Below are 12,303 nucleotides of genomic sequence, written 5' to 3' on the forward strand. Positions count from 1 at the left end.
ATATTCGTTGCAGTAAAGTTACAAGTTCTCAGGTAGGTCTTTCGTATAGTCGTTTTTCGTTGAAAACATTTGTATAAATAAGTAAAAATTGACAATATTACATTGGAAATTGGTGGAATAATGAGCAGGTAAACCTGCACGGAGTGCTATCTGCCTTTAATTTCTTAAAGAATTACAGGTTATTCTCAGACATTTCTTGGTACTTCCTGCACCACTTCTTCATTGAACTCCTGCAATGCTGCCCTTACGATACCATCAGCCTCACATACCTTGTAAAAGTACTACTCACTCACACAAGAAATCGAATGTAACGTTCAATTAAAGTGCTACAATATGGACAGAGTTCATGCTGAAATAGGCATTTGTTCACTTTCCAATTTGCCTATGAGAAGGATCGAAGTGAATCGTTTATAATAATTGAGTGAAAGGCAATTTGGTGAAAGGCTATTTGCCTTTCACCAAATTGTCAATTACTCTGAACTGTCATGGACCGAAATGTCGCATATAACGATTTGTCATGCACTGAATTGTCTTTTAGTATTAGCATTAGTAGAGGCATATGATTCAATAAACCAAGCTTATATAGCATCAGCCAAATGTTTGTCTATTTCTGCCTTGAACTTAAGTTGTCGACCTCCACTATGAGAGATGGAAGTTTGTTCCAACTATCAACCATAGGCTTGCTAAAGGCAAGTTTCCGCACATCTGTTCCACGGCTGTCTTTCCCCAATTTGAATTTATGTCCCCTCAGGTAATGTACTTTGAGCAAGAGGAAGAATCCCATCAGCAGTGAGCTTGTTAAAATCATTCAAGGCCCTATACACCTCAATCAGATCACTAGGTGCTTAGTATCCAGGCACTATTTGCAGAACTTAAGCCTTTCTTGGTAAGAGCAACCAACCCTTTGTTCCATTCACCAATCTCGTTAGCCTTCTCTGTACTCGTTCCAGCACATCTACATCCTTCTTAAAATGAGGCCTCCAGACCTGTATACAGTACTCAAGGTGTGGCCTGACCATTGCCTTATACAAGAGGATAATCACCTCCATATCCCTGCTCGCAAAATTCTTGTATATCATTGACAAAAATCCATGAGCTACTCTTGCAGTCTGTTTGCACTGCTCAGAAAACTTCATATCTGACTGCACAATTACCTGAGGTTTTTTTCATTCTCCACTACCCTGAGTTAAGTACGACACGATTGATATGTTACTCTGGGGTTACTGCTACCTATATGCAGTACTTTACATTTGTCAATGTTAAACTTCAATTGCCACCTCTCAGCCCATCTGCTCAACGTTTCCAGATCCTGATGAAATAGTGTACTGTCATTACTGTCATTAACAAACCTGTCAATCTTCGTATCGTCTTCAAACTTGGACATTAACCCTGATATACCTTCCTCAATGTCATTGATGAATACACAAAACAACAATGGGCCCAACATCGAACCCTGGGGGACTTCGCTAATAACATTAGTCCACGAAGCGCAGTGTACATTGATTACCACTCTCTGTCTTCTCCAACTCAATTATCCCTTTATCAGTTGTAGTAACCTGCCCTTTAAGCCATACTGCTCCAATTTATACAGTAGTCTTCCATGTGCAACAGTATCAAAAGCTTTCATGGAATCCAAGTATATGATATCAAAATAATTTTTTGCATCCAGTTCCTTTGTGATCACATCATAGTATTTAAGTCTTGGACCATTTTAATAACTGTACGTTGAAAGTAATTATTAATTTGTGCAGATTTAAACACCATAATCCCATTGAAAAGAAGAGTGAAAATGATCAGAAAATTAAAAATGGCTTAAGGAATTGTTTCGAAAATTACCGGACAAGTAGAAGAGCTATAAAAATGAGAGAAGATTAATTTGAAGTGAATGCCAAATAACGTGATGCTACACAGCTAATCTTAGGGTTGTAATTTTCGCGCTTGAGATAACCCTATCAATTGCTATAAATTCTTATAACTTTAGTTATACCGTTTTACGAAAAGAAATGTATATACTCAGACTTCGAATACTAGCCTAAACACATGACATAAATTGTTCATCAGACCTTCCGAAAGAGCCGATAAAACTTCAGGGCTTGTGTGCAGCTTTATGTCTGAACACGTATAGAATAGAGTACAGGGGATTCAGGAATACCAGTCATCCCGTTTGTGGAAGCAAGGAAAGGTAAAGAACGTTTGCGTACCCTATTCTGCACTTTAAACTACGAGCAAACAAATTTTGAGTTCGTCTGGGAAAAGCTTATTTACTTGATGTTACATCGTTGTTTAAACGGACATCTTGGCAACTGCGATGGATAGACAACCCTGATGAAGAGCGTGCACACATAAGAGCACACATCTACCCCCCTCCCCCCATACGTCTGAAAACGAATAGATTGCTCCTGTCCGAATCTCTTATTTTTTGGTCGCATACAAGTGATGGAAAAAATAATGGAAACACCTGTGCAAAAGTTACAGGTATGCACTAATATGGTATTGACCCCTGCCTTTTGGCTTTTAAAACAGCTTCTACGTGGAATAGATGCAAATAAATTTTGAACTAACTTAAGAAGAACGTTAGACCATTCTTCATGGAGGAACGTTTCAAGTTCCCTGAGTGATGAAGGTGGAGGAAATCTGCATCTCACACTCCTCTCGAAATATGCCTACAATGGCTCAATAGCGTTTAAGTCTGGTAATTGCACAGACCATGGGAAATATAGCTCCAGTTTTATACTCTTCAAACCAAGGCTGGATACACTTAGCTGTGTGTATCGGTGAATTATCAACTTGAAACATGGCATCGTTTGTAGGAAAAAATGATATTATAGGCTGAACCTGGTCACTGGGAATGTTAAAGTAATCAGTGGAAGTAATTCGCCCGTTCTGGGTAGTGATAGGACCTAAAGAGTACCAAGATATGTACCTGCCCAAACCATTGATGATCCTCCTTGACAGTATCCAGAGCAACGACATATTCATAAAATAAGTTATACTGCCATTACAAAAACTACTACTTTCGTATTAGATGTTTCCATTATTTTTTCCATCCTTGTATATCCATATATGTTCCTGCGTGCACAAACACAAAGATATGCGTCAGCAGCGCGTTCTTCCAAAAGAAGTACGCGACTCTTTGAGGCTGTTGCGAATGAAAGTATCCTATATTTGCGATTCCTTTATTGGTTTCTCAGTCAGTTTATTTTCTAGGTATTTAAATAACGTTTACACTTTCTGCAGTGATACACCATGCTGATTTCTTTTCAGATTCTATGAAGTAATGAACGGATACCTGCAAACCGGGATGTATTCTGGGACACTGAGCGTGGACGGTGGAGAAGAGCAAGAAATATACCTGTGGGGAATTAGGTCACGTTTCTTAGGTGAGTTTTTTTTAAGAAGTACAACCCTGAAGAAGTACAACCTTCGCTCTTAGAGCCCCCTTTAAGATAAGAGGAGTTCAAGTTGTTTAAAATCCAAAAGTATTACGAGAACAGAAGCGCAGATTGAATTTGACAATAACAAATACAAATGACAACCAGTCAGTAGGATAGATGGATATCTGGAAATGAAAGGAATCTATAAATTCCGAGCACAACTGGACCCATTGTGAAAACCTCGAAGGGTCAATTGTGTGTATGCTGTGTTTATTCTGTAGTATGTTTGCATGTTGCTGTAAGAAACAGACCGGAATTTCATGTTGGGAAAGAAGAACTTTTGACTAAAAATCTATTTGTAATACAAATGATAATTGGTCTCGGGCAACATTAATACTAAAATTGCTGTTAGATATATAGCGCAAGGAACTCTTTTGATGCACCAGAAAGAAGAATCAAAAAGCACGGTGTGTTTCAATGCTCAAGTACCAGCTGAATTTCTGACATCGGAATTTATTTAAGCTGTCAGCTTCAACATTAAATAACGTTTTTCAGGATTTAATAACTACTGACTGAAAGAAGCTTCTTAAAATGCAGCTGTAACTTTTCCTCTGTAATTTCAATTTATGGCGCTCAGTCAGTGTCATTTATCACCAAACAATCTTTCCCGACTCTAACAATGTCTTATAAGTAAATCGTTAATGGTTCAATGTACTCTCTAGCCGAGTACTTCAAAATTATTGCATATATGCCATCACCCCAGATGTGTTTTACTTGAATTTGGGATCAAAAGTTTTTTAATAAACAGTCTTCTGTAATTTCATTGTCACTAATATTGTACTTCTCAGTTTCACTTACAGTTTCCCCTGGCCGTGAAGGGTTTTCGTCTGTAAAGATCGATGGCAGTACCTGTTCAAGTCATCAGCGCAATCAGCTGCGCTATTTAAATAAACATAAATTTCCTATTTATTCTGTGGGACGTGTACATAAGGTCAGAGAAGTTAACAATGTAGAGGCAGAGATAGAGAGAGAGATACAAGGTCATCACCGTATTTAGTAATCATGCGGGCTTGAACCACGGTCACCCAAGCACGTGTACTTTTGTACCCTTCACAATCGTCTGGTCCATACCATATCCCCACTGTCATTTTCTCTTTGCTTCCAGGTATCTCACACTAAACAGATGCTGTACTGGCACGCTATGTTCAAAATCTTGGAATGGTTTTTTCGAGCTTAGGCTGGTTTTTATAAGAAGCATGATCCACCATTCATATTTTGCCTGCCTTTTGTAAATACATGTAATTTATATATCATAATGAAACTCACGTCTCCTATTTCTGGATGAAGCCAAGCTTCTTTTAGTCCTGTTGTGTAGCGTTAGTTGTTCTAACCAGGAGTTCAAACTCGCTTTATTGACAACGCTCCTGGCATTAACTGTAGACATAAGGTATAAGGTATAAGGTATGTTAGTGTCTAACTGCTCCTGTGATTTCTCCCATCTCCGCGGGTGTACATTGTATCGCGGCCAGAGATTTGAAGTGTATGTGGGGGTCATGTGCTGTATATTGTGTTGTTCCCTTTGTTCCTCCGGTCTATTAGCCGGAGGAACAAAGGGCACAACACAATAGACATAGTTCAGATTCTATTTTTCAATATTTTTGTATTTTTAATATTCTGCTAACACATATCGTAAACCAGGACAAATTTGTGACACCTCCGCCGCATGACTTATTTTTGATTTTACCGGGCATTCTGCAATCCGTCAGAGGGCAAAATCACCCCCCAGCATTTTTACAGTTATTGTTTCATCTGTTGGAACTGTTAAAACTACTAGCACAACCTTCAAGCGGCCTAGTGCAGCCATTGTGTGTGTGTCGCTTGTGAATATCATTTTCAGGAAGCTGTTGAATCTCCCCTTTATGTGAACTACAAATCCAAACATTTGTGGAATACATGGAGTGAAGCTGGTCCTGCAGATGCAAGATATAACTGCACTCCTTCTGGATGGTTTGACTACAATATGTTTGAGGACTTCTTCACCAAGGGACACTAATCAATGCAATGGAACTAGCAGGTAAACATTGGAGATGGCTGGCTGAAAAAGACGAAATTTGGTACGAAGACAAGGAGATTATATGTAAAATAAATGCTCCTAAGCAGAGGGGGCAGCGAGCAATTTTTCATGTTCCAGAAATAACCCAGTTGTTTTCAACGTAATGAGTAATGAAATGTGTACCAACTGCTTTGAAGGATTTCTTTTTGTTGTTTTTAGTAAAGTTTCTACCCTATGTTCTATAAAAAAAATGTTTGTACTGAAGTACTGTAAGCTAACATATCAATAAAATGCTTTCATGACATTGTTCCATCGAAAATACTGAATGATTTGCTTCCGTTTATTTGTTCTAAAAAAATTCTAATTGTTCTAATGCAAATTTGTAAATAAACGTAATGGTATTCAGAAAATGAGAGGTAATTATACCCATAATCATAATCGGAATATCATTGCGTTTATACTTACATGTATTTATTTTTAGAAAACAGCAAAAAGTGTCACAAAGTTGTCCTGGTTTACGGTACATTAAAGTTGTCTGAGCATGTTAGAAAATGTTAGCTTTCCAGGAACCAATTGCAGTACGCGAACATTCCATTCGTCCTATGTGACTTCAATTTTTATCGAGGGGAGCTGCCTTGCTTCGTAAGCATGCGCCAAACCATACGGAAACTGCTGCATACCCATAACCATGATTTCTTAATTTTTTTATTTGACTTCAGGATTTTGATTATTCATTTCTCAATTAAGAGAGTGTTTTCTGTTTGCAGTTCCAATTTTGACATCATTGCTTCAAATACGTCAATACTAGATTAAGAACTCTTTATTTTATACTTAACTACAAAAGTTATCGCCATGAATATACACGTTGGAAAGAAATATTTTAAATCGTATGATTCAATTCTACCAATATTTTGCGCTTCTAATGCAGCATGTTTATATTTTCCATTTGCAGGGCAAGTGAAACATCTGAACGGTGGCAGCTTCAACATTATTCATGGAACTGTTAAGGTGAGCATTCGGGATTCATTTATTCTCTTAGTAATTATATTTAAATGTAAAGCATTGTGTGTATTACTTGGATTCAAATTTAAATGATACAAATATACATACTTTACAAAATACACATATTATATTCTTTACAGAATGGCTCAGTCGTTCATATCTGTGAATTAACACTTGCTGGACTAGTAAAAGAGTAAGTATAGTTTCGTATTTATTTAGATATTGGAGCGAAATTGCGTGCTTATTTATTCAATAAATATTGCAGTTTGCACCATATTCTTCAGTCTGTTGGTGTAAAACAAAAGCGGTCTATATGAGTTAAATTACTGAAGTGTTTTACAAAGAGGGACTTTAACGAAACAGGCCTACGCGCTCTGGATTCATTACTGTCAGTGTAGTACTATTACACAGTTGATACATTACTCTGGGATTACTACTTCCCATATGTAGTACTTTACATTTGTCAGTGTCGGGACTTTACAGTATGAAATGAATAACAGAGGCAGTATTAGCCCTCTAACTTTTAAAGTCCTAATACAATAGTCACAGGAATTACATGTCTCATAACAGAATCAAAAAAATCATTGGTTTCTTAAAACAGGTACATTCCGTAAAAGATTCCAATGTAAGCAGATAAAGGCATTTTGTTTTTAAGGTTGTTTTTAACCTCACCTTGGAGGTCGTTGCCTAGGCTTGAAAGAGAGAAGAAAAGAAAATGTTTCTTGGTTTTTCATCCTTGTTATTTGATGAAATTTTAATATTTTACAGAGTTTTGTTGTTTTAAGAAACCAAAAGCTATTTAATTTTCCACAAGTTTTGTGCTTTTAAGACCACGGCCGATTTTTGATCTCTGCTCACAAGTTTAAGAATTGAATGGAATTTGAAAATCCTCTCTCGCAACACAAAAAAAATATATTATTTGTCATTTATACGTTCAAATTATCACAATATCTGAATTAGGACAGTTTTTGTCATAAAAATAATGCTAAATTTAGATCTGAAGGCTTGAACCTTCCACCAAAACTAAAGTCGGGGTAATGTCATAAACTAGTTGTAATAATTCAATCAATAACGTATCTAGAAGAAACAGTTACAGCTGAAGCAAGTAAATTTATAACCGACATGTTTTTGTATTTTTTTCAGCTTAAGGTTTGGATTCTTGGTGAAACCCGACAGTTATATGGATACTATTCGATATTCCGATGAAATACCCCGCATGGAAGTGGAGAAAAGGCACGTGAACTTCATTGCAGGTACGCACATGATTCCAGAAGTAGTGAATTGCCTTAGGTTAAGCTGTGATACTGTGAGCTTACTCTTAATATAATTAGTTCTGTGTGATGAGCAATTCATTCCAGTTGTTAATAGTACAACTCTGAATTATGTGAATGGTCTGATTCTTAGAAAAATTTTAGATCGTTCTTAAAGATTTCCTGATTTTTTTCTCCCTCAATCGCTTAGTCTTTCTGTACATCTCTCTGTATATCAAATCGTGACTTATTACTATTCATGTAAACTGGTTATGTGTTTCGCGTTCTTTCTTTCCCTCCAGGTGATTTGAGCTACGAGCTTGCTTTTAACGCGTGCAGTCCATCTTCTGAATTGGAAACTGAACTGAGCTGGATCTGCCAGTTAGAGATTAATCACGTGACTTTTACCTTAAATGATAAAAGCGGACAAGGTATTATTTTTAGAAGGTATGTTAACAATTGTATATGATTTAAACGGGATTTTAGTATTCATTTTGGTTTATTAAAGAAGTAATTGAAGCATTTGTAACATGTATATTTTTATGAAGTTATATATATGCATTATTAATTATGCACATATGCAAATAAAGCTATATATTGCATAATTAATCTTGATTTTGATTTAAAGTGGGTGAAGAAAACGTTAATTGGTAAATTACAACATAGACAGGGTACTTCTGATTTGTATCCCGAAAGGTCAAATAAATGTCGTTACAACTCATTTAATAATGGTTTTGTTTTATTCAGTTCAACACACAATAGCTTCACCTGCTAAGAAAAACCTGCTTTAATGCGAAGAGAAGCCTGAAATGAATGATAAGCATACTTTATGTTGAAAAGTCACCTTAAGCTCTTTTTTCGGCACCAAAAATAATACACCACTCCATAACCTACTCGAAACGTGAAAATATGTGTTTATACCTTTTGTGGAGAGAAAATAATTTGTTAGAATCCGCAATCTCCTCTCTGAGTGGATTTAACATCCAGTGAAATCCAATAAAGCACTGTGTTGGATTGGGTGGAGGAGAAATCTTTCAGTAACCTCTTTTAAAAATAGCATCATAGAAAACACCAGATAAAAACCACTCATTTCTACAGATGATATTAAAATTAAATTTGCAATGTAGTTGGTGAGAGCATTTTTCAAAACAACATTTCCAAAATCTCAAAATCGTTCTCCAGAAACGTCTTGGAATTCAACTCACTGTACATTAAGAAATGGTACATGTGCACAATCTGTTCTGAAACTTATTAAAGAAAATTTTATTTTCAGAACTTCAAAAAAGCGTATTGAATACATTCAAATAAAATTATTTTAAAATTTCACAAGTATTTTTAGAGCTATACTTTTGAGTTAAACTGCGTGTTAAAAAGAAAACTCTGACTCAATTATAAATGGCGTTTTATATATTTGAGGTCCAATAATAAAAGCAAACAATGAATGCCATTTGAGATCCATCATATTCAGTTCTGTCGATTTTTCTCTTAATTTCTTCACCCACGAGGAAGTCACTGATATGCGAATACAATATAAGCGAATACTATCCTTGATTACCTCAACAGAGCAGCCACTTGCAAGAACGAATTATGAGGAACAGTCATTAATCAGCTCCCGCTACTCAATGTCAAATATCGTGTGCAAGACTGTCATCCTGATTTTCAGAAAGAAGTAGAAATGCTGAGGCACTTGTCAGGAGAACTACATGGATCAATGACGATCAGTGGTCCACCTAGAGGGCCTTTAATCCTCATTGTTAAACTGCTTTTACCTGCTTCCGCGCTGACTACATGAGGAACATAACAGTTTGACTTGACCGCTGATAAATTGTCAATGTTATTCTTATGCGATTTTAATATTCAACATAAACCTTCTGTTTTTTTTTTCTCTTTCTTTTAGTTCTTTAAGGAAGTCTCGGCTTACCTGGAGTTCAAAATTGCCTAGCGTCATACAGGAAGGTAAGTGATTCCCGATATTAAAATGGTAATCTGTCTTGTGTTGCTCTCTACTTAGTTTGAAAATATGTTTATTTATTTATTATTTATTTTTGTTAGATCAAGTTTATGGCAACGGCTGTACATATTTGAAAATCCAATAAGGAAGATTGTCTTTTATCAACTACTACGTTTTATTCATTTTTAGAGTATCCACCACCCCTCGTTATGTCCCTTTCCAATCCCCAGTGTCAACTGGTTAAAATAAGTGGAGGTAAAGGAGCATCCCTAGCCAAACTCAGAGAAATTAGTCAAAGAGAAAATTCTGTAAGTATAAAAAAATTGCGCTCTAGTTGGAAAGCAAACGTTCATTCTTTTCTGTTGTAGTTTAGAAATATATTCACTATTTTCACTTCATCATCGAAGCAAAGCATTCTTTGATTATGGACAATAGAAATGAAATTTCACTTTTCATAAACAACGCGTTTAATATAATCGATTTAATGTAAAAAAGATCTGTTTGCAATGCTCAGGGAATATAGTATTTTGGAGATGATTTTGGTAGTTTACTTGCTTAATTTTTACTCCAGTTTTGTGCTAGTTTAACATAATGAAATTACCCGTTGAGTAAGAGCCACATTGATATCTATTAAACCTGCAGTTTAGGGTTCCTGAAGGTATCGTGGTGACTACAGCTGCATACGAAAGGTTTGCAGAGAAACTACAGAAAATATTGCAACACTTGGAAGGTGTCGCATGGTGAGCAGTTTTGAAGCTATTAAATAAAAGAGACATGCGAATTAATTCGCATGTCTTAATTCTGTTCTTGCTAAGAACCTAAGAAAATAAATTTGCATTTCATTAAAGATCACATGAAAAAGCTTCTGCCTTGAAACTTCATGAAACTTTCATTTGTTCTCTGACTTTTTACAGGGGAAAAGTAAAAGAAGATTTGAAGGAAACATGCGAGAAGTAAGTGGTTCATCGCTCATCCGTAATTTATAATAATAAAATAATGCGCGTCTGTGTGTGTGTGTGTGAATGCAACATGCTGAAATTTTGAATATTTTTAATTTCCTGTTTGAGGCATTAAAATTACTAATTGGCTAATTCATTTCGAATTCCATTGTCATCTGCAGTATTAATTATACAAAATCATGATATAACAAAGGATGCCGTCGTTAAGTTTTAATTTCTTAATTTATGAATTAATGTCAATGGAATCAATATAAATGAATCAATTTAATTATGCAGTACCAACGGCTGCAATTATTCTTTCTTAATAAGTGAAACATTAGGATTCATTTCCAAAAGTATACGGACGTTCCTGGGATTTTTGAAAAATAAGCCATACCTGCCAGACACGTATTAGGATTAGGTGCAAAAGAAATTGCATCTAAGGTAGAATCAAAATTAACGAAATACGAACACCTTTGAGAAGAATTGGTTTAACAACTTCCAGTACTGATCATAGGATGCTATATTAACAATCGAGTCACCATAAGATGCTATATTAGCAATTGATCTGTTCGTGCCATTGCAGCGAGATTGTAACTACCCAGATCGATGGTGGAACTTGGCCCATTGAACTACAAAGGTGTCTCAGGGCTTCATACATTTGAAAGGACATTCAGCAGCTCAGCTTAGTACAACCAAAGTTAGTGAGACATTCCGTTCAATACATTTCAATAAAGATTCTGTCCTGTAACTGTTGTCGTTCCTGCCTGGAGCATTCAAGGCGTGCTTTGTTGGTTTATAAATATCTGGTAGTGGATGCGGCTCATTGGAATGAGGTAAGTGTTGTTTTGCTCTCCAGTGGAAGGTGATAAATCGCTTCCGTAGGTATTCTGTGTGGTCATTAAATCTCAGCTGGGATCAAAATAGACGCCGAGATCCTTATGGTTGGTAACCACGGGGATTAGAATGCCATAAACTGATGGTTGAATTACTGTTGGTTGCTGTTTGAGTGAATAAATTATTATTGAAGATTTATTGAAGGTTTATCCTAAAAAATCTGCAAGTAAGTTGAAAGAGCGATCAAGTTCTCTGTGATTGAAGACGTAATTGACTTTGGGTTTGCTGACGGTGGGAGTAAGGTATGCAACTTTATCATCGGTATATATTATTAAAGCATCGAAAAAGTAACCATTAAAATTAAGAAAAACTTACATTTCGTTATTTTGTTCTATTCAAGTACGGTTTCTGCTGTCCTTTAAAAAATAATAAAAAAATATCTAAGAACTGGAGACGAACCAGAAAACAAAGTAGAGAAAAGCCAAGGAAAGATAACCTATCCCAATCCCAACAAGCAGCATGCTGAATGGGAAAAGAAGAAGAGAAGAAAAGTTTTATTCGGGTTTTCTCCATAACGGATCTGATACTTCTTATTAAAATTAATTTAATTAAAGAATTGGATATGTCCATGAAGACGTGTATAATGAAGATTTTACACTGAAGAGTGTACCTCACTTTTCACTTTTTTTTTGCGCTTGAATTTCGACAGGGATAGCTGTATTACTATAAAGTTCTTAGTGATCCCTTAACGGGAAGAAGTAGTATTTCTGACAATGAAAAATTATAGTGAGACTTAGAAGTACTGCCTGAATTTACTGAAATGAATTATAAAGCGATAGCTTAATTTTATCAGTATTCACCTCATTATCCATATATTATCTTTTGAAGTTCATTGGAA

The 12,303-nt window shown here is 35.8% G+C and overlaps 1 protein-coding gene across 1 annotated transcript in view; it reads left to right on the top strand.

Annotated features, from left to right (window-relative positions):
* LOC150080559 (uncharacterized) overlaps positions 1–12,303 on the top strand; it is a 92,610-nt gene that overhangs the window by 28,197 nt on the left and 52,110 nt on the right. Inside the window, exons 6-14 of the mRNA XM_090380735.1 lie at positions 3,265–3,380; positions 6,380–6,435; positions 6,570–6,622; positions 7,573–7,682; positions 7,982–8,126; positions 9,577–9,635; positions 9,820–9,938; positions 10,273–10,370; positions 10,545–10,583. Of these exons, the coding sequence (XP_090236861.1) occupies positions 3,265–3,380; positions 6,380–6,435; positions 6,570–6,622; positions 7,573–7,682; positions 7,982–8,126; positions 9,577–9,635; positions 9,820–9,938; positions 10,273–10,370; positions 10,545–10,583 (795 nt within the window). The remainder of the gene's footprint in view (positions 1–3,264; positions 3,381–6,379; positions 6,436–6,569; positions 6,623–7,572; positions 7,683–7,981; positions 8,127–9,576; positions 9,636–9,819; positions 9,939–10,272; positions 10,371–10,544; positions 10,584–12,303) is intronic.

This window comes from Mastigoproctus giganteus, chromosome 9 (assembly GCF_048544385.1).
Source record: "Mastigoproctus giganteus isolate SK-2022 chromosome 9, ASM4854438v1, whole genome shotgun sequence".
NCBI lineage: Eukaryota > Metazoa > Arthropoda > Arachnida > Uropygi > Thelyphonidae > Mastigoproctus > Mastigoproctus giganteus.